This window comes from Manis pentadactyla, chromosome 10 (assembly GCF_030020395.1).
Source record: "Manis pentadactyla isolate mManPen7 chromosome 10, mManPen7.hap1, whole genome shotgun sequence".
Lineage (NCBI taxonomy): Eukaryota > Metazoa > Chordata > Mammalia > Pholidota > Manidae > Manis > Manis pentadactyla.
The window spans coordinates 81,540,528-81,562,432 of record NC_080028.1 but is presented as its reverse complement, the minus strand read 5'-3'; the positions used below and the strand labels follow the sequence as shown (position 1 = coordinate 81,562,432).

At 49.6% G+C, this 21,905-nt stretch overlaps 1 protein-coding gene and 1 long non-coding RNA gene across 7 annotated transcripts in view; one reads left to right on the top strand and one right to left on the bottom strand.

Annotated features, from left to right (window-relative positions):
* Positions 1-422: 422 nt before the first annotated feature.
* Positions 423-21,364, bottom strand: KDM8 (lysine demethylase 8). 5 transcript variants are annotated; one of them, XM_036916896.2, is made up of 8 exons: positions 21,131-21,341; positions 13,747-14,273; positions 11,680-11,846; positions 10,402-10,534; positions 7,530-7,574; positions 2,301-2,450; positions 1,273-1,365; positions 423-1,186 (listed from the first exon to the last, which is right to left on the bottom strand). In XM_036916896.2, exons 2-8 carry the CDS (start codon positions 14,239-14,241, stop codon positions 1,022-1,024), a joined length of 1,248 nt encoding a protein of 415 aa, XP_036772791.2. In that variant the 5' UTR covers positions 14,242-14,273; positions 21,131-21,341; the 3' UTR covers positions 423-1,021. The 5 variants fall into 5 exon arrangements, with proteins under 5 accessions (XP_036772791.2, XP_057343044.1, XP_057343043.1 ...); XM_057487061.1 differs by lacking the exon at positions 21,131-21,341 and adding an exon at positions 20,602-20,798; XM_057487060.1 differs by lacking the exon at positions 21,131-21,341 and adding an exon at positions 20,430-20,590.
* The window catches only part of LOC118928064 (uncharacterized), a 59,901-nt gene continuing 58,835 nt past the window's right edge, over positions 20,840-21,905 (top strand). For both annotated transcript variants that reach the window (XR_008992151.1, XR_008992150.1), the window contains exon 1: positions 20,840-21,099. This is a non-coding gene — a long non-coding RNA (uncharacterized LOC118928064). The remainder of the gene's footprint in view (positions 21,100-21,905) is intronic.

Below are 21,905 nucleotides of genomic sequence, written 5' to 3'. Positions count from 1 at the left end.
TCCTTCCTTGTGTCCAGGGCCACCTCTCTCCAGACTCTGCTGACCCAGTCATGACAAAAAGGCATGTGACAATCATAATACTTATTAAGATTAGAGACAACAGCTAACGTTCATGGACCAGCAGGGGCTCCACACACACCACCTCTTGAACCCTCTATGGTGAGGACTAGCACTGCCCTGTTTTCCAGATGGACACACCCACACACTGAAGTAACTTGCCCCAGATCACATGGCAATTAAGCTGTAGGTATTGGAGACAGATGAAACCCAAAGGGAACTGAGAGAGGACAGCTGAGAGACTGGGGTGAAAGAACGGGCAGGGATAAGGGAGTTCACTAAGAACAATAATAAGTCCTAGATGTTGAGTCTGAGTGTGCTGAGATAGGATCTATCCTGAGGACAGAGTATGCTTGTTTTGTAAAAAAGTATGTCAATACTCAAGCACATGTTTCTTGATCCCTGGTTAACCTGCCCTTCCTGAGTGTGTATAAAAAGAGGAGAATAAAGGCAATATGTTACGCTCCGGCGTGACTGGGTGTCCTCTCAGAGTGAGTCGTACATTTATTCAGCTCCACACCTCCCTTTCAGACTGTTCGACTTCGATGGCAGACACCGTCACGTAGGGCTGTGTTTGAATCCAGGCCCAACCTCAGGTTGAAGCCAACCTCAGCGTTCACGCTCTAACACTGCAAACTGCTTGCCCATTTCCTAAATACTCTGGGCTTCATGAAGCCCACCCATGAGTCCCCATGTGGGCAGTCAGCCTGGAAGGTCCTTCTGGGGTCTTGCTGGCTGGCTTCTGCTGTGTACACCTGGCCTGGTGCAGGCCCCTGCCTGGTTACTTTTCACCCTGTGTCTGCCCAGTGCCCCAGATCAGCCCCCAGCAAAGGCTTCTTGAGGGCACAGGCTCGGGTTAGCTGATTTCCAATTGCAGGCCCCAGTACCCGGCTGGCACAGGGCAGTGCCGAGGGAATCCACAAGTGTTATTGGCATTTCAGGCCCTTCCTTCCTCTAATCCTGCCTATGACCACCAGAAGCTGACAGAGAAGCTCAAGTCTAGAGCCTGCACATAATGCCAGTATTTAACGGGGATAAACAGGATCTCTCCAGGACACAGGATGCAGGACAGGAACGGAGCCTTGGCAAACCTGGGGAACTTCTCCAAGTCAGGATTCTCCACATCAACCTGCAGACAACACAAGAAGTCATCTGCCTGGTCTGAGACTGGGTCAGGGAGAATCTGCAATGTCACACCGGCCCCCAAGTACCCACCTGGCTTGTGTTATGAAGAAGGTGTGTATCATGAGGATATAAAGCCTCTGACTCCTGTGGGGAATACAGCCGGATGTATTTCCTCCCGATCACCTGGAAAGAAAGCGACCCTGTCAGTGGTGTCTCCACCTCACTGCTGCCTACACCCTACTGCAGGGCTCTGTACCCAACATCTTCCTGCCCCTCTGTTCCACATGCTGTTCCCTACACCTGTCTCCACCACACATGCTTAGAGTTCTGAGCACATGTTTTCCCTCCAACTATATTATGAATCAATAGCTTCATGACTGTAGCCAATAACTAAGCTCTTGATTGTGCCACCCACTCTCAGGTGCTTCATGTATATTAATTTGTTTCATCCTCACAACCCTGAGATGGCTCATCACCACTCCATTTCACAGATGAGGAAACGGCATAGAGGGGTGAGTTGCCCAAGCTCACAAAGCTGATGGGTGACACAGCTGGTGTTCATGCCAAGCAGTCTGTCTCCTGAGTCCCTGCTTGCAGCTTGTCTATTGCTTCTGTAGGCCAGTCAACTTGGTTGGAAGAATGTTCTCATTTGTTAAACCTCTCTATGAAAAATAAGGTGGTTTTACAACAGATGACCCTCCCCTTTCAACAAACACATACACTTTTCTGTCTGGGTCTCAGGAAAAACCATCCAAGGGCTGAGAAGCCATTTCTTACTGGAGAGGAGGTTCTGGCAGGGAGAAGCTAGCCTGGTTCTGGTGGATGGCAGGCAGTGGAAGGACAGAGAAAGAGGCAGTCTTGAGGGCACTCACTCCATCCAGAAAAGTGCCACACATGCTCTGCCCAAATGAGGTGGCCAGGATCCCAAAGGAACTGCTCTTGGAAGCAGCCCTGATCAGACAGAGGGCCTCACTCCAAGGCCTGGTCCCACTTCTCCATTTTCGTTGTTGTCCTGTCCCTCCTGTCAGTGGTTCATTTTGAACATGGATAATAAGGCCAGGCCATACATGGCTGGGCCAGGAAGGGGGAAAAGGCTCATATTCTGGAGCAACTCTAACCTGGGTGAGGAAGTTTTGCTGGGGATCCTGATGAAGGGGGGAGACGGTTCCCTGGGGACCAAACCAGGCATTAATAGTGATCTCGTCTTCTTCCCCAACACCCAGGCAGCAGTAATCGGGGATGCTGATGTCCTGTTTCAGCTCTGGGATCTGTGGGGATCAGAGCAGACGTGGAAGGTTGAGGCCTGGCCTATGGGACACAGCAGCCAAGTCTACTGACTACTTTACAGAAGGGCCAAATATGCACTGTCTTCTTTGGCGATAACATAACTGTATCCGTATTTTACTGTACAGGAATTTAAACATCAGTTAAAAAATATATAGTCACTAGGGAAGAGTTATGCCTTTATTTTCAAATTTGTTTCCACATCATGTATACTTTATATTTGTTTTCTTTTTTAAAAACCTGACACCACTGCTTTGAACTTAAAAAATAAACCAGCTTGTAATATTCTAAAGAGTTCAATATTTGAGAAAATCAAATTAAAGAAAAACAAAAAGGGATTGAATATTTATCAAATCTCTGGTGGGAAAAATTTTCCAAAATGTACTAATAGTAAAGCAATCACAATTAGTACACTTTAAATAAGTTAATAATAAAGGCCAATAAAGTAGGAAATTTACCTGAACTATGGTAAATGAAGGATAATGTAGAGTTTATACAAAATGATAAGGAAAAACAATAAGGACCCCAATACATAAATTACACAAATAACCAAAGGACAAAACCCAGGTAATATATAAAAATGAATTAGATATAAGGAAGGGTTTCAGTCCCATTAGCAAAGGAATCCACATGACATGTCACCATTTCCCGCTAAGCAGATCAGCAGAGATGAAAACGGATGACACCCAGTGGTGGGGAGGCACCCTCAGGCAGGCTAGGGATGGCATCAGGGGTAAAACTGTGTATGATGTAATTGTAGAAGGAGTAAAACCATTCACAGTCCTTGATCCAGTTGAGAGTGAGCTCATGCTGGGCTCCTCCAGGGGGAGGTGTCGGAGATCCCCAGGAGGCTGTGACGTAGGGCTCACAGGCACAGACGAGGGCTGCCCGAGATGCAGGTGCTGGCACTCACCTACCCCTGGCACCACTGGTGAGTGTCTGACAAGATGAACTTTAAAACCGCAAGCATCATGCCCCCGTAGTGTCCCTATGCCCCTCAGCCTCCCCACTTCCTTACCAGGCCTTCAGAAGGTAGCTCCAGGGCTGAAACCAAGACAGTGGGCCTTATGAGGATGCAAGGCACCCTGAGAGAGCAGGCTGGAGGCCGGCCCTGGGGGTTTCAGCCCTGGAGTCACCTTCTGATGGTCCGCTCAGGAAGTGGTTTCAGTCAGGGTGAGTGGCTTCTTCACTGGGAGACGCTGGCTCTTTCCCACCACCACAGCCAGACCACACCGCAGCCCCACCCAGCCCCCTACCCCCAAGATTGCCTGCTGTGCTGGCAAATGGCTCAGAGGCTTTGGGAAGTTAAATGGAACCCTAAGTCTGGTCCCTGAAAGGTCGCAAGGGGGACCCACTCTGCTCCTCTGCGCAGCTATTTTCAGAGTAAGCGCTCCCTGGCCTAACGGGGTGCCTCAGGGAGACTCTGCCAATCCTCGGGTAGAAGCTACTCTAAGTTCATGTTGCTGATTAAGAAACCAATGATCGCAGCAAGCAGCTGGCATGTTCTACCTGCAGGGAGCTTGGGGAGTCTGCCTCAAACAGCCTCAACAGAAATGCAGAAACGCTGCTGTGTCTGCTGCTTTGGGCTAACACAGACATTCAATCTCTCCCAGTCCCGCCTGTGGGGGTCCTCAAGCTGTGTGCAACATTCTGAAGGCCTGTGGAAAGGCTGTCACACCCCACCGTTGCTTCCAGCTGGGATTATACAAGACCCTAGCCCTGTGGAATGCTGAGAAGCTGACTGGTTCCTGATGACATCATCAGGATTCTGAAAGGTGACTGGTTGACCAGATGGTGTAATCAGAGCCACTGGCCAAGAACTCAGACCCTGACAAGAAATTCTCCTATGATGCGACTGAAGGCAGGCCTAGCATGGTAGACAAAATCTAAAGCACAGGGCCTCTGGGAGGGAAGTCAGTCAGGGGTTTTTGGGTAAGAGGTTTTAGGCACTGAGCTTCAAATAGGTAGAGAAGGACCCAGAAGACGGTGCAGAGGCCTGCCTGGTGTCCCTCTGTGCCCTGCATGATGGCTCCAGGGTTCAGGGGTGCTCAGACTTTCCCCCTGAGGCACTCCGAACAGCAGAGGTGAAAACACACCTCTGGGCGCTTGAGATAAAGACCCAGGTGGCCCTCCACCAGACAACATACCTTGGGAATCTTTGGCTGAATCCTGCCCTTTGCCTTCTATTCCTAAAACTGCTTCTTTCTCTTGTTCTAGGGAAATGGAAAAATGGCTGCTCTTGTTCTAGGGACATGGAACGAAGTTTACCTGCAGCTTTTAGGGTTCCCCGTGGAGGCTGGGTCCCAGTATGATAGGTCAGAGCATAGGCAGCTCTTTTGGGATCATACAGTGGGAGCCTAATCACTTAGAGCCCCCCTTTTCTTCACTCAGCAAGAGAAGACAGGATGCAGGATCTACAAGTCTCAATACACACAGGCCTGTGAAAGAGACCACAGCTCACCCAACCTCCATCTGCCCCGGGCCCTTCAACTCTGGGCACGCAGGCTCCAGGGGGTGCCTGTTACAGGTGGTGAGGGGGCCCCAGCCTCAGCAGTAGGTAAGCAGACTTGGCAGACATTGGGGCCCCAGCTCCCCCTGGCTACGGTCCTGACACCAGTCTTCCCCATTCAGGGCATGACTCAGCCGCTGTCCTTGCCTCCTGGCGAGTGCTGCCCTAGCTGGGCACCCACAACGCGTGTCTGTGGCCTGGCCAAGGCCACACCAGCAAAGCCCCTCCTGGATTCCTCAGCTCCATTCTGCCAGTTGTTCAGGTCCCAGTTTGGGAGCCTTCCTTGACTGCAAACTTTCCCTCCACCACCGCCCAGCTGCCCATGTGCAGGTGCCAGCAGTGCACACAGACCTTGAGCCTCTCCACTTTCAGGGCACAGCTCTCCCAGGGCCACTGTAATAGCCTCCCAGTGTTCTCCCTGCTTCCACACCTTCAATTCCTCTCCAGAAAGTGGCCACAGCCATCCCGGGAACACTTAGAACCCTCTCGTTTTGCCATCACATTAAGAAAACCATCCTTCCTCACCCAGTCCCAACCCCCTCAGGTCCCACTTGCTCTGTCCCACCCTGTCATGCACTTGACTCTGGCCATGCTGAACTTCCCTGCCCCGTGAAGGTCAAAGTTCTCTCCTGTTGTTCTCCTGGCTGGCATGCCCCTTCTCATCTCCTTTGAGACAAGAGAAGAAAACAAAATGGAAAGTTAATAACTGGGATAAAATCCTCTCTAGTTAGCTTGTATCCAGAACATATATAAAGAACTCCTAAGATGACAGACAACCCAACAAAAAATGGGCAACATATCTGCCACATGGCTGGGTACTGCTCCTCTTCCCGACCACCAAACGCTGACTCCTGGAGACACCTTCCTGGAGCAGTGGATGTAAAGAGCCATCTTTCCTGCCTGGCCACCTTCAGCAGGCTGCCTCTTTCTGTCCTTGGATGTGTTTGGTCTTCAGTCTGGGAAAGGAGCAACTCCTGCATTATCCCTGTTCCCCAGGACAAGCCCACATGGGGGCGGTGGGCGGGTGGGGTGGCAGTCACGCTGTGCACTGTGGTCAGGGCCCCAGCCGTCTCCACTGTCCCAAGGACAGAGTGAGGGGTGGGGGACAGGGAAAGGGGTGGGCAAAAAGCCAAACCATTCAGGTATCTCCCCAGGGTGAGCCCTGCTTGGACTGTTTCAGCATCCTAGCCAGACAGCTGAGAAGGCCAAATGCAATCTGATTCCTGCCACAGTTCACTTTGTTCTCATTTTGTTTGCATTTTAAAAACAAAGTCTATTTTTTCTCATGATGATGATTGTACATACTCACCATAGATAAAACTGGAAACTGCAGAAAAGAGAAGGAAAAACCACTTGCCACCTCACCACCCACAGTCGCAGTCATCTTTTCTGGCATTTCTTTCTGTCCTTTTCCAACAGAGCTAAGATCACTCTGGCTATAATCACCACACGCCCTGATTTCCCATTCCCATTGGCCAGGCAGTGCCCGTGGCCCCCACTGCTCTGTGAGCCAGGCCCCCTGTGAAAAGCTCCTGGCGATGCCCCTGCTGGCCAGGCCGTGCTTGAAGGCCTCTTCTGGGCAGCTGGCTCCTGAGGGAGAAAGGGCTGGCACAGCTGATGCGCAGCGCTGTCCCTCTGCCTGCCCCCAGGCACCCTCCCTCAGAGCTCCCCTGGTTCTCCTGCTGGATTCTCTTGGACCACCACCTCTTACTGGGGACTTTCATGTGCACAAATCTCCCGGGGCTCCCCACTTCCTTCCAGATGAATCTGAGTTCTTGGCCTGGCCTTCAAGGCCCCCGCCTCCCCCGTGGCCTTCTCCTTGCTCTACTCTTCTGAGCAAACCCTCCCCGGCAGGTCCATGTCCCCAGCATGTGGGGCCCGTTCCCCTGTGCCCTGCTGCCCCTTGGTTCATGAGGCAACTCTCCCTGGGAATGTCCCCTCTGCCTTCAGCCTCGCTGAGCTCTGCTCTTCTCAGCCTGAGTTCCCTCCTGTTTCAGGCTTCAATCCAGTCTGTCCTGAGGGTCTTCAATCTGGCCAGCCAGGGCTGGAGACCCTGACGAATTGAACCTGGTCCTCCAGGAGCACACAGGCCCAGGCACTGGGGAAACAGCTTCCTAGGCAGACACTTGAGATGTGGTGAGGATGGCACCTGGGCCCACCCAGGGAACTCCTGAGTCAAGAAAGGCAACAGCTCGTTCTTCCTGAGTGAGTCCAGAGCCTGCTGCTCTCACCTGGCTCCCCAGGACCTGTTTGCTTCTCAGTTCTGGCCACACCTGGAATTCTGGCTCTACCTCCAGGGACATCCTGGAGCTTATGGCCTTCTTGGTGCCCCGCTTCCTGTCCTGAGACCAGGGTGGCCTCGCCTGCAGTCCTGCTGGTGAGGAGGGAACAGGGTGACACAAAGGGTGCCTCCCTGCAGGAAGCAGTGCCAGTGGGTAGTCAACAAGGATGCTCTGCCCCTTCCTGCAATTAAGAAAACCATCCTTCCTCACCCAGTGGGGCAATGGGGGAAGGTGAGAGTGTGAAGGACAGAGGAGTGAGGTCTTAGACTTACCTGGTCAAAGAGCTGGTGCTGAGCAAGGTATCCAATGTCCCTTGGCTAATCCACAGGAGAAAAAGCAGAGGCGACAGAGAAAACCAGTCAGTCGGGACAGACACCCTCTGGTACTACTGTTCAGCTGACTCTCAGCCCCTGGGGTGCTCCTGCCCCCAGACCTAGAAGCCACCCAGGCCTTCCACCACATCCTGCTTGGTCTCCCTCCTCCGACCAGGGCCCTGTGTGACAGGCTCCCTCCCGAGCAGCCCTGTGATGGGCAAGACTTGGGATTCAGTGCTGCCTCTACTGAGGCTCCCTGAGTAAGTCACCCTGTGCCCAGGGCTCAATCTCCTCAATGGAAAAATGAAGGGGCTGCACACATGTGAGGACTTTAAAACATAAAAATGGAATCATGCAAATCTATTACTTTGAAATCTGCTTCTTTCGCTTAATGACACATCATGAATGTTTCTTTAGGCACACACATACATATCTGACTCATTCTTTTGATGGGTGTTTTACAGACAGGATCTATCATCATGAATTCAACCATCCCACTACTGGTGGACATTCAGGTGGTTTGGCCAGTGTTTCAATAGACAGCCTGATGTTCTGCTCCTTGTATTTATGTGCTTCCAAAAGTAGAACAACTGAATGAAGAAGTATGTGCATTTTAAATTCTAATAGCTTTGGTGAGGTTATTTTCCCCAAAGTTAAATCATTTACACTCTTCCCAGCAATTACTATGACTGCTGTTTTGGGGCATCCTTGCCTGCACTGGAGGTGATTATTTTGTGAAAATTCCTGCCAATTGTTAAAGGCATAGTGCTTTACAGACTGGGCTCCACAATGCTGGAAGGGTTCTCTGAAGATGCCTGAGGGCCTCTGTAAGGGTCAGATGGCACAGGTCAGGCAGGATGCTGGCCACTCATCCCAACTGCAGCCAGAGTGGCACTGGCTCTGGTCTAAGGTGGAAGCAGATGAAGGCTCCTCCCTTGGGTTCCTCAAGAATATGTCTTTCCATCTCTCTCCTTTCTGCCTAATGTTAAGAAGCGTTTACAATATGCCAGACTCAGTGCTAAGTGGTGGTCATCACTGGATCTGATGTGATCTCTGCCCTCTCATGTATTCTGGCTTGGAGGTCACTGTATACCTTAACTGAGCCCTGATTATGCTGGTCTGGGACTTTTAAGTGTTCTCGTTAGTAACCTCTGACTAACTAACCTTAATTAACCCTAACTAATCCAAAGTCAGGGCACTGAGGATCCGACAGGTTAAGGAACCACCAGGCCACACAGCCAGCAAGGGACAGAGCTGGATTCAAGGCTGTTCTGCCTGAATCTGAAGCCCACCCTCTTGCTCACTCTGAGAACTACCCCTGGGTTATGCCTCTGTTCTAGGAACCAGCTTCTTCTCAGCAGAGGGGGAGACATGCCTCTCCAGCCGAGTTTATTCCTATAAGCACAGGTGGACATGGCAACATGGTATGTCTCTGATCCACACTCCCTTTTCCAGGCCTCTGTGTGACAGTGAGCTGGATGGAAGTGGGGGTGGGGGAGGAGTGCAGGAGGGCAGGTACCAAAAGTCACTGTGAGCCCAGAGGCCTGCATCCAGTGCCTGTGCAGAAGGCTGCAAGTTTAGGAGTGAATTTGATGGGGCCGGGGCACGGGTCTGGGTGGTGCCTCAGGAGCTCAGGTACAAGGCAGAGAAGGCCAAGGGAAAACATTGTCTGCCTGCATGGTCACCAACCTGGCCCTCTGACTGCAGTATCTGTGACTGAATCCAATCAGAACTGTACAGCGGGGCCTGTTGCTGCCTAGGGGTGTGGGGTCTTGGGACGGTGTGAGAATAAATGATGCTAAATTCTCACACTTTGTGAAGGGACTGGTTTCTGGGCTAGGAAAGGTAGCTGGGACCCCAGATGCTGGGGGGACATCCCCTTCCTTTAAGGGGAAGTGTACCCACTTACAGGCTTAGGCTTCCCTTGTTCTCAGCCCACAGCAAAGGTTCAAGCATTCTAAGGCAGACAATCTACATTTTCTGCCAGGTTTGGGGAAGAGGAAGCCACCACTGCCTCACTGTTATGTTTCTGAATTGATAAAATAGTGTGGCTGCTTTGGAAACATTCTGGCAGGTCCTTAAAAGGTGCAGCACAGAGCTACCATATGACCCAGCAATTCCATCCCTAATATATATATATATATATTTATATCTACTATAGTATATACCTAAGAGAAATAAAAACTTATCTATACAAAAATTTATATATGAATGTCCACAGCAGTATTTTTCATACCAGCCAAGAAGTGGATACAACTCAAATGGCCATCAACTGATGGATAAAAAATGTGGCATCTCCACACCACAGACTATCATTTTGCCATACAAGGAATGGAGTTTGGTACTGATAACGTGCCACAGCATGGATGCACCTTGAAAACATCGTGCTAAGTCAAAGAAGCCAGACATAGAGGGTCACGTATTGTATGATTTCATTTACATGAAAAGTCCAGAACTGGCAAATCCACAGACAGAGAATGCAGATTAGAGGTTGATTGGTGCTGGCGTCTAGGGGAGTACTGGGAGTGGCTTCTAATGAATTCGGGGTTTCTTGGGGTGATGAGAATGTTCTGGAATTAGCAGTGATGGCCACACAATCTTATGAATCCACTAAAAAACTACTGAATTGTACTGAAAACAAAGTGGGGGGAGAGGGGAACCTAAAATGAGTACTTCAAGTTCTGCCTGCCCACCAGCCTGCCCTCCTCACTCTGGCCAGGTTACTGACCAGAGGCTGGTAAACACACTGCAACACAGGGAGGTTATCTGCCCAAATGTAATGCGTTCTCTCCCTTGTGAGTATTCAGGGAAAGCAGGCAAAACGACCTACCTCATTCACGATGTATCTGCTGATGAACTCACTGACGGTCATGAGGGTCTGGGACCATTCCTCGTCAGTGTACCTGGAGCCCACTTCCACTGGGACAGTTCGGCAGCCAGCAATTTCTTGGATATACTCCAAACTGTTAGGAAAACATCTTGTCATTATAGTCATTTTTGCTGAGACTTGCTGGGCACTCTGTTTAATGTGCTTTACACGGGCCTCCTGTTGTCTCCACAGAACCTCATGAGGCAGGGACCACCCACCCCCGCTTCCCTGTGGAGGGCAGTCAGGCACAAGGGCAGGCTGCCGGCCTGCAGAGCTCTGCGGCTTCACAGACAGATGCCCTGGAGCTGGTTTGCCGACCATCCTGCTGGGAGGCTCCATCCCCCTTTGCCGAGGGCCTTCCATCTTCTCTTTGCTCACCTTGTCACTAAGTGGAGAAACCTCTGGGTGCAGGGGTGGTGGAGTGCTGGGGTTCTGAACTCCAGTGACCTGGCACGGACTCCCTGGGTACAGAGCAGAGGTCCTCTGGCAAGTTACTTAACCTCTCTGTACCCTTGTGCCCCACTTGTAAAATGGGGGTTATGAGAGAGCCTGTCCCATGGAACCAGGGAGGATGAAGGAAGAGAAACCAGGGCTGGTGCCTGTCTTGGCACCTGGTACGCAGTAAAACACAATGAATGTCTGTGGGATGAAGGCTCTGGCAATCAGAGTCCTCTTCACACAAGTGTCAGTGGGAACTGCTTCCTCCACAAAACAAGACAAGCTGATGGATCAATCTTCCCTACAGACAACCCCTCACTTCCACAGCTGTGGCATTACAGCCACTAGCCACCTGCCTGAGCTGATTTCTCCACCCCACCTCTGAGGATGGACCAGCAGACAAGGGAGGGAATGAACACAAGAGACCTGGAGCCCACTGAGGTGAACAGCTGTCTCCTGGGGTCTTATTTCTACTCTTAGGCCTAGAGGGCCCCTGAGAGGGTCCACGAATTCCTGAGATCTTACAAAACTTCCTAACAGACTTAACACTGGAGCCACTTCAGCACTCACTAAAAAACTACTTAGGGCAGGTAAGCTGGAGAAGGAAGGGACTTACAAGCTCAGACATCAATCCAGAGCATGGTGCTTTTCGTGATTAACCCCTTGCAGTCCAGCCCAGGGGCTGCTATTGAAGTGTCTGTGAGGCTCTAGTTACTTGAGGATGATGGGAGGAAAAACTGAGGGAGTCTGTGGGGATGCTGACATGGAAGAGGAACCTCACTGCCCTCGGCAGTGACCCACCTCCACTTCTTCATGCAGGGCCAATGGTCAGCTACGCCTTCCAAGATCACAGGCCTCTGGGGAACCAAAAAATGCTTCCTGAAATACTGGAGGGATGGACAGTAGAGCCGGGGGACTGTTCCTTCTGACTTCACATCTGGAATCGAAACATGGTCATTCCTTGCTTTCTGTTTAAAATCAAAACAAAAGAAAACAGCTGCAGAAAGTAAACATTTGTGGCATTGTACTGGGAATCTGCATCAACGGTAGGACAGCTTAGGTGTCAGTAACTACAGTGATAAGAGTTAACATTAATCATCATTATCACTGCTGCTACTACTAGGTACTTCATGTATCAGGATGTTTTTCTCTTTATCAGTTCATTTACAATGTTTGTTCCACTATGAAAGTTATATACTGCTTTTGCAGAAATTTTGCAATTGAGGAAAACTTACCATCCCAAACGTGACCATCTAACAGAAAAGTGCCCTTTTCATTCCTGGATGTTCCCTCTCCTCTGTTCACACGTGCACATCTCTGATCCACTGGCAGCAATATTCATGATGAATAAACAACTCTGCCTCTTCTTCCCAATAGTTCACCTAAAGCAGTCTCCATGTTGCCACTGAGTCCCTGCAATGTCCCATCACATACTCAACCACCTCCCAGCTGAGGCACCGACACAAGTCACTATCTCTGGGCCTCAGTTTTCTAAGCTGTTAAACCACTGGGGACAAACCTCATATGTGAAGTGTCAGCTCCCTCTGCCCCCCACCGCAGCTCTCCCCACTGGCGGCTAACATTCCCCGCCAGACCCTGTGCTTGTCTTTTCGTTGTCACAGCCGCTATGGGAGTTTTCACTTTTACACATTTCCTCATCAGAGGCCCTCCCTGACTGCCCTGTGTGAAGTTACCTCCCCTACTTTGCTCACCACCAGAGAGAAGACACCGTTTTACAGCCTCACTGGGATGTGAACTCCAGAGGACAGGGCCAGGCCCTTCTGTACCATCACCTCAGCATCCAGCACATCTGGACCATGGCTGGTACTCAGTAAGGCCGCAGAGCAAACCCCTTACAGGCAAGTGAGGGGGACGGAGGGGGCACTTGCCTGCCTCACAGCAGTGGGTGATGGCGTGGGAATCTGAGCCCAGGCAGGCTGACACCAGAACCCGAGGTCTCCCCCTTAGCACTACACTGCCCAACACCACCCACATCATAAGCACCGCCTTGGCATGAAGCCACCTCTGTATTCCTTGGGACAGACTTGGGGTGGGAAAGGGCAGTGCAACCCCTGGGTCGAAAGGGACAGGTATTTGTCCCTTGATTTGCATGTGTGCCCTGCCCTCTGAGGGGTCAATCAACATACCATGTCCTTAGCCCCATGGCACCCTTGGCAATGCTGGGCATTGCATAAAACCTGGAGTGGTAACTGCACAGCCAAAAATGGGTGCCTGTTTTTGCGTTTTGTTTTTTTTAAGCAGAGGTGAGGCCAAACTTTTTCCCATATGCTAGTTTGATAGATCTACTTCCTCCTTGTGAACAGACTTGTCCAGAGCTACTGTAAGTGAGGGCCGCAGGTCAGCACTGGGCTCGGAAGTCTTCTCAGTGTCTGTAGTATTTTGGGGACAGGCACTGTGATTCCAGTAATAACACAAGGGTCTAAAGGACAGGATTGACCACACATGTGAACTGAAGGTAGCCAGTTGTAGATTCTTGCCCAAACTCAGCAGCACAGGCACAGAGGCAGCCGAATGGGGAGTGACTCTTCAGCCAGCTGACCAGAATAAGCTGGAGGAGCTGGGCCACGGCTCTCACCCACACCATCCCAGTGAGCTGCTTCTCGAGGAACCAGAGCTTCCCCCCAACCTCGCCAGAAAGGGCACTGCTTTTACAAAAACTGGGGGAAAAAAAAACCACTTGAGAAAATAGACCACGCTCTTCCATTTCCAAATCGGTGGAGACACTATTTTCAGCCTGAGCAGTCAGTGTGCCATGAAGCCTCACCCCAGGGGAGAGCTCTTGCTACTTCTAGGAACAGGGCATTTGGATTATGTTAGGTGTGGTCAGTAACAACCCCGCTCACACACCTTTATGTTGGGCTGCTCCTGGGTTGGGCCTTGGGCAGGCCTTTTTCCAGAAAGAAGGTGCCTCTGGAGGACGGCAGCGACTTTAATGAGGATGTCCCCAAGGATGGCGGCCCCCATCAGCAGGCCCATGTCGCAGACTTTCAGGGCTGCGGCCACAGTAGTCCTGTCGCTGGAGGCCTCACACAGACACACGGCTTTCAGAAGGCAACCAAAGGCATAAACCTGACGCCAGTCTTTGTCCACATCCTGCCACGCCCCTGTGTTGAGTTTCTCCCAGGAGTAGTCGAGGATTACCTCGCTGGTCTGCAGACACTCATGCCCTCTGCCCCTGTACAAGAGGTCGGAGGCTCGCTGCAGGAGCATCACCATGCTCCTCTCCACTCTCTCACTGAGCCCCAGTGTCAGGTCATCTTTACTGGGGGGCAGGAGCGCCCAGAGGGCCTCCCAGACAGTGCCTCTCCCCGCCAGCGGGTCTCGGTTGATGTCTTCTGCCATCAGGCCCACTGCCAGCTCAGTCTGGTAAGTGCCTGTGGGAGAAGAAATCAAAGTTACCGCCACACAATATATTTTACACCAACATTTATCTACAATAAAATCGAACTGGGGGAAAAAAATGTTAGATCTGTGATGACATCCAGTGGCCAAAATGTCAACCACTGAGATTTAAAATATATTAAGTATTTTCCTAAAAAATGAGACCATGCCCAGACTTGGTCCCCTATAGGTTCCCAAAGCTTCCCATACGTGTCCTTCATAACACATACCTCACCTGTGATGATTCTTCAACAATGGTCATCTCTGCTAGGCATAAGCTCTGTGATGGCAGGGCCCCCAGATTTGTGGGGTCATCACTTTATCTCCAGGGCCCGGCACAATCCCAGGCATGTGGTGGGTACCAGATAAATATTTGTTTGGAAAGGAACATGTATTGACATATCTAGAATGTCTCCAACACCCTTCCTCTCTGGCAAACTCCTATCCAACCTTTAAGGTCCACTTTAAATGATCCCCTAGGTGAAGCCTGCCAAGACTGTCTGACAGCACTTGAATCAGACAGCCCTTGAGCTTCTTTTATATCACTTGTCACAAGTATTACAAATACCTGCTTACATGTCTGTCCTCCAATACTAGCTTGTGACCTGCTCCAGGGCAAGGACTCACATCACCTATAAGCAGAGTCTGGCTCACAGCAGGCACTCAATTAAGGCTACTGACGAGTGAGACTGTAACTTCTCAAGAAGAAAACTAGAAACATATAAAACCTATACAGAAAGGAAAAACATGGTGCCTTTGGTGCCATTAGCCTGGGCATTAAATATGGATGGCAGGCCAGTTCTTAGGCCTAAGTACTCATTTGTGAGTAGGTTCTATTGCTCACAATTACACCTTCTCATTTGTGCTACAATGTTAGGTAGTATATCAACAGTTGTTATATACACTAACCTCATTTGATAGGAAATAGGGGCCATTATACTTGTTAGAGACTGTTCTATGCTAGGGGTCAATATACTTTTTCGACAAAGGGCCAGATAGTAAATAAGGCTTTGCAGACCACACAGTCACTGCCATTATAGGGTGAAGGCAGCCTTATGGAGTACATAAACAAATGAGCATGACTGAGTTCCTATAAAACTATTTGCAAAACAAACTACTGCTTTAAGCTCACCAAAACCTATTTCATCCTCTTCCTGTGCACAAAGACTACATTTCTTGGTCTTGCTTGCAATTAGATGTCATGCCACTGAGTTCTAGCTAATGTGAATATCAATGGAAATGATTGTCACTTACAGGCCTGGCCCATAAACACCTCCTGTATAATTCTCCACCATTTCCTTATCTGCTGGTAGGAAGTGAAGGACTCTTGAGGCTCTAGTGGATCGCAGAGCCCCAAGACAGTCACCCAAGCAGGAATATTCATGCTGGAATGCTTCATGAGCAAAAAATAAACTTGTATTGTTTAGCCACTAATGTGTTGATGATGCTCAGTACAAGTCAGCTTGCCCTAATATAGTAACTTCTGTTGTTACAGAAACAGGCGCAGAGTGTGTAGAAGATATTTGAGTTCCAGTGGCTCAGAATCCTTCTCTTTCTTAACATACCTCCACTTCCTTGTGAGGAATTCTGTCTTACCACTGAGACCAGTCTGGTGGAATATTGTGGGTGGGTATGTGACCCAAGCCAGACAAGCCTAAGTTGCCTCCCTTGAATTTGAACTTTAAGTAGATCACCTGACCTGGAGATAGTTAACATTTCATTCTGACCTACTGGCAGTTTCTGGACCAGACTGTTCTTGCTCAGGTCCTGCAATTATTGTCCCCAATCCTAGGTTACAGAGTCACTTTGGTGCTTGTTCTTTTCCAAGTCCATTTCTCCAATTTCCACTGATTCTGCGGGTCCCAGTGGCCTTCCTAGAAATTTCTTTTTATTTATTCAGCCAGAGTTGGTTTCTGTGGCTAATAGTACCTAATAGTGCAAGAACTGTACTTGACCCGTAAAAGTAATTGACACTCAAGTTCCACTGGTAGATGGTGAAGGCACGAATGAAGACCTGCCTTGGCAAAGCCACATCAGATGCCTCACTTCCTGCGAGGGGATGGAAGCCACAGTCCCCTATGGTGGACTGGACAGCCAGTGTTCCCTGCTTCCTGTTACACCCTCACCTAATCCCTTTGAGTATGGGCAGGACCTATGACTTGAGTGGTTGGCAGAATGATGGTTTCCAAAGACATACACATTCTAATCTGTGAATGTTACCTAACACAGCAAAAAGGACTTTGCAGATGTGATGAAGAGTGAGGACCTTGAGATGGAAAGATTATCCTGAAGTATCTGGGTGGGCCTGACCTAATACATGGGTCCTTGAAAGCATCGTTACTGGCTGAAGTCAGAATCAGAGCGAGTTGTGTTTATAGAAGAATGGTCAGAGAAATGCAGTACTGCTGGCTTTGGAGGAGGAAGGGAGCCAAGGAATGTGGGCAGCCTCTAGAAGCTGGAAAAGGCAAACAAATGGATTCTCCCCTAGCGCTCCCAGGAAAAAATGCAGCCCTGTTGAGACATCCATCACCATTATTTCTGAAGTGCCTCTTTCTGGGCCTATCCTGAAGTGACAGCAGTAGTTATTGTTGTTCTCTGCTCTGTAGTCTGTATCATGGTTCCCAGCCAGGCCTCACCCTTTATTTATTTCTCACAATACTGGGGTGGATAGGGATGTATGTGGTGATTTTCCCTACAATCCCACTCTATTTTGCTGATAAAGAAGCCAAAGTCCAGAAAAGATTAAGTGAGTTGCTTAAGTCCTATGGTTAACCATTTATGAAGAAACAGGACTTAAATTCTGACCCTCAGTGCCCTTTCCTACATGCCATGTTTTATGTACATTAACATATCCCTCACAGTCCTATGATGAGAGGTTTTACAGATGAATGAAGATTGCAGAGATTAAGTAATTTGCCCCAAACTACACAGCAAGGGTCAGTGTCTACCCAGAACACTCTTAGGCTTCAGGAGTGAGGACTGCATCAGCTTTTGGACTTTGTATCCTGTCAGTCCTCAGTTCAGAGAGGGTAAGCTTCTCAGTGGGCTCAGTGAATGATGGGACTTAGAGAGCCTGAGTGGCCTGGCGTTAGTCCACCAGTAGGGATTCTATCAATAGCCTCTTAGAAGATTAGTAAATGTCTTGTGTTGGCCTCACCAATAGTCTTCTTGGAGAGCCTCACAGTCCAACTGCCTCACCTGAGGGTTTTGGTCCTGGGAAAGTTCACTCTGGATTCGACCAAGACCAAAATATGACAATGAACAGTGGGGGTGAGAGGATTATACTCAGCTTTATTCTCATAGAGGCAGGCCAGCGCTAGAATCCAGTCCTCAGGGCAAGTCTGTATGCAACAAGCCTCTAGGCCTCTCAGCCCCAAACACTATGTGGAGCTCTTTTATGTAGAGTCAAAAACGACTTATTGCTCACAGTGCAAGCCTGTGCCTGTGAGCACTGCACATGTGCAGTGGGCAAGCAGACCAGGGTCAGGTGAGAAGCCTGGCCATGGAACTTCCATTTTCTCTACACTGACCTTCCAGTGTGGTCTCACTCACTAACCACACACAGAGTAGCATGTGTACCCATCACCAGGCCTCCCTAAGTGGCTTCTAGCTCATGCCCTCAAGTGTCTCACATATCTTATAAAGCAAACTCAAGAAGTTTCATCTTGAGCAACCCAAGACCTCAGAGGCCTTGCATACCAGCTTCTCATGAAGGTCTGTAAGAAGGCCTCCCATTAGACTACTTGCATTACTATAAAAATGGCTTCCACTGGGACTTTATGTACCAGCTTTATAAATTGGTCTCTTGGTGGCCTTATAAAACAGCTTTCCAGAGGATTTTAAACAGGCTATAAACTAGCTTCCTGGAATGGAGACTATGGACTTTGTAAACTGGCCTCTTCAAAATAACCCCTCGCATAACTCCCAAAGGCCTTACAAAGCCAGCCTCCAACGGTGGCCTCATATACTGTTTTGCAACTTGGCCTTGCAGATTGCCTCATGTAGATGGCAACACGAACCAGCCTTCTGGGAAAGAGGGCCTCCAGTTGACTGTATAATGCAGTCTCCTCTTGGCCACATAAAATAGCCTTGACAATTTATTTTTGTTTCAGGGTTCCTCAGTGAATGGCCTTACAAAAAGGCCTCAGAGATACTTGTTAACACTGCATCACACAGTCTTCTAAAGGCAGGAGCTTTAGGATAGCTGTGAGTTCATTTTAAAAACGGTTTTTCAGATCAACTCTAGACTAGCTACTTGAAATAACCTCCCAAAGGGATACATGACTGACCTTAAAATATTAGCCTCCTAGAGGGCCTTATATTGGCAGTATGAAGAGACTTTCCTTGGTGAGGAGGCATGCTAGCCATTATCCAGCTGAGTAATCTTATGGCCTCATTCCAAAGGCTTCCCAGAACCATTCATGAGTTGGCCTTTTAAACAGTTGCCTTATCAATCAGCCTTTGGGGGATGTGGGGAAAGTTGAGGTGCCTATGGCCAGGATCCTCACCTGAACCTAAACCAGTAGATGATGTAACTGGCCTGCTGCTAGGCTACTGCTTCCACACCCATAGGCAATAAGCTATTATTGACTAAATCACTACATAAAGAGCTCTGTCCAGTGCTCTGGGTGGAGGCAGAGATGCAGGAGAATTATAGACCTAAAGACTGTTGGATGCGGATGTAATTCTAGTGCTTGACCTATCGCCGGGAAAACAAGCCAGGTAATAAACCCTTTTACCCAAGAACATTCCATTCTCATTCCTTGGTTTCACTGAATCTGCAGTGAACTTGCTCGGGATTGAGACCCACTGGCAAGACCGGGGAGAAGCCACATCCTACTATATGAAATAGTCTTCCATTGTGGCCTTATGACCTGTTTCAAAAAGGGGTTTCCTTACATGTTGGGCCTCTGCCCGAGGGCCAGTTAAAGTCCAGACTTTGTCCTAGTTTAACATGCCAATCTTCCATGGTTTCTTTATAGTGCCAGCAAAATGTTCTGTGTGTTCTGTCAACCAACTCTTCAGGGAGCAGCTCCTTTGTTCCTGTTAGCTATGTGAAATGGCCATATAGGAGAAAGGGCCTTTGCTGGCAGGATGAAACACCTTGTTGGCTATTTGAAACAATATTCCAGAAAAGCTGGCCTCATGTGTTTTAAGCAGCAGTTTTCACACACCAACCATTTGATTTGGTTATCCAGTGAAGGTCAGGTACAGGGTATGTGAAACTGCTTCTCTAAATAGCCTCATGTCCTGGCTTTACAAATCAGTCTTCCAGGATTCTCATGTACTAGTCTGATAAAAAGCCTTCTTGATAATATCAAGTGGTTTTTTCAGAGAAGGCATCAGTCATAGCTTTGTGTCTTGGTGTTATTGGTTGGCTTCCAAAAGTTCTTCACTAAACTGCCTTTTAGAAAAGGCTGTATTAAACAAACAGCCTTCCAGAGGAGGGAGTCAAGAATAAACTGTGTTAAACTACCTTTCAGAGTAGTACTATAGTCTGGTCTTTAAATTGGCCTCCCAGAGTTCCACACAAAAGGGCACAGGCAGATTACATAAACAGCCTTCTGGTGGTCAGGACAAGGCAGATTAACTATAGAATTTAACAAACAAACCGTGGGGGTATATAGTTTTTTTTTTTCCTTTTTGCTTGGTTGAGCATATTTACTTTTATATTGTAAAATTTTTTATTCTTGTCAGTTTCTCCAACGTTTGTTTTTCATTGCTTGGAACTTTCATTTCTGCTAGCAGGAATTTCACCACCATTGTCAGAGGGTCTCAGGTTGGTCTAATGCAAAATCCATCTGGAAAGCCCCACAGAGGTCTCTGGCTGACCTCCTGAAACATCCATTCTGACAGCAGCACGCTGGTCATGAGCAGCTCTCCACAGTGGCTTCCAGGATAAACAGTCTGAATCTGGCTTTCTGGAAACAGGCTTCCCTGTTAGGTTTGCAACTTCTTTAATTTTATTGTGGCAGTATTCTACAAAAACAAGAGCTTTCTAAAAGAGCTCTGTGAAACTTTCCAGAGATGTTTGTAAAAGTTCCCTGATACCTTTATTCACCGGCACTCGGGTTTGGGTTGCGGGCAAGGACCAAACACCTGCTTCCTGACCTTGGGCTTCCCATAACCCGCTGAGCACGCTGGCTTACCTTTGCTGGGTCCTGAGGGTTACAACGAGATACCGAAGCTCAGAGCTAACTCCTACCGAGTTAGAAAACCCTTTCTTTCAGGCGGCCAACGCACAGGCCCCTCCGGGTCCTGAAGACGTGGGGGCCTGGGGGGCTCCCCGTACCCGACACAACCCTTCACCCGAGCACTCACACCCTTCCCGTTCGGCGCCTCCGCTGGGGCTTCATTTCTCGCGGTCCATATTTGGGGTCTGATGGCTCAAGGGTTTCCAGTCGGCCTTAGCTCCTGGCCAACGACAAAAACGACGGGCCCAAGAACTGCACCCAGCAGCCACCTGCCGGCGCAACCAAAGCAGAACCAAGCGCCGCGGTCGCGTAGAGGCTGCAGCAAAAACTGCGCAGGCGCAGAGCAGCCTGGCTTCACTCATGCGCAAAGGAAATTACGGGCGTAGAAGAGCAGTACGCGCGCGGGGCCCTCATGCTACCCGCGGCAGCGCTGGAGAGTTGGAGCACCCAAGAGCGCACGCCTGGCTCTCCTCTTGCTCCCTCGCTCCCCCGACCCCAAGTTTCGCTTCTTTGAAGCACCGCCGCTGTGCTTTGCTTGCCAAGGAGCACGCGTGAGGCGGTCCTGTCTTGCGTTCGCTTTCAACACAACGCCTGTGCAGTTCTCTCCGCCTCTCAGGAGCCGGAGGTACCTACCCTCTGGAGCAGCTCAAACTAACCTGTCTCGACTGGACGGTGTCAAGTCGCTCGCGGGTGGCGACGACTTGTTCCTGTCGGTCCCAACACTACGGCTCTCCCCGTTTCCTGGTAGCCAGGTTTGCGCGGGGATGATCGGTCACTCAGAGCTCGTCTGATCAACAGAGTGCCTAGCGGAGCGCCGAGTGATCGATGCGCGGCCCAGTCCAGCCATAGCGTTTTAAAGGCGGGAGGAGGAGGCGCCGCGGGAGGGCCGAGCTTCCCCCTCCACGTGGTAGCGCCTGCGATTTGCCCTGCAACGGTACTGCGTGCACAAGGCAGCTGCTCATCCACCGTTTTGTCTAATCCATCCCGGGTTATTAGTCCTCCTCTTTTACAGAGAGGTAAACCGGGGCTCAGTGAACTGAAGTGGCCAAATATGTGTGTTTTGGGGAAGGCATAGATCCTAAATTGGAGCCCCCAAGTGCAGCATCCGTGGCCTGAGGGAGTAAAAAGGGCCAGGGTTTTAAAGCAAAGCGCAGAGGCCTCACTCCTGCCAGATGTTAAGTGGTGTGGGCGCCTCTGGGAGTTTTGGCCACCAAGGCCGCAGGCCTTTTGAAACAATGAACAGAGGCCATAGGGGCAGTTCTGCTCAAACTGGGTTTGGAATCCCAAGTAGGAAAGAGGAGGGAATTCATTCACTGGTGTTAAAGCAAAAATTATTCATAACACTTAATGAAGACGGTAAGGCAGACTATTCAGGGGTTTACTGCAATGGAGGTTGTGATGGGGGAGACAGGTGGTGTTCACCTCTGAATA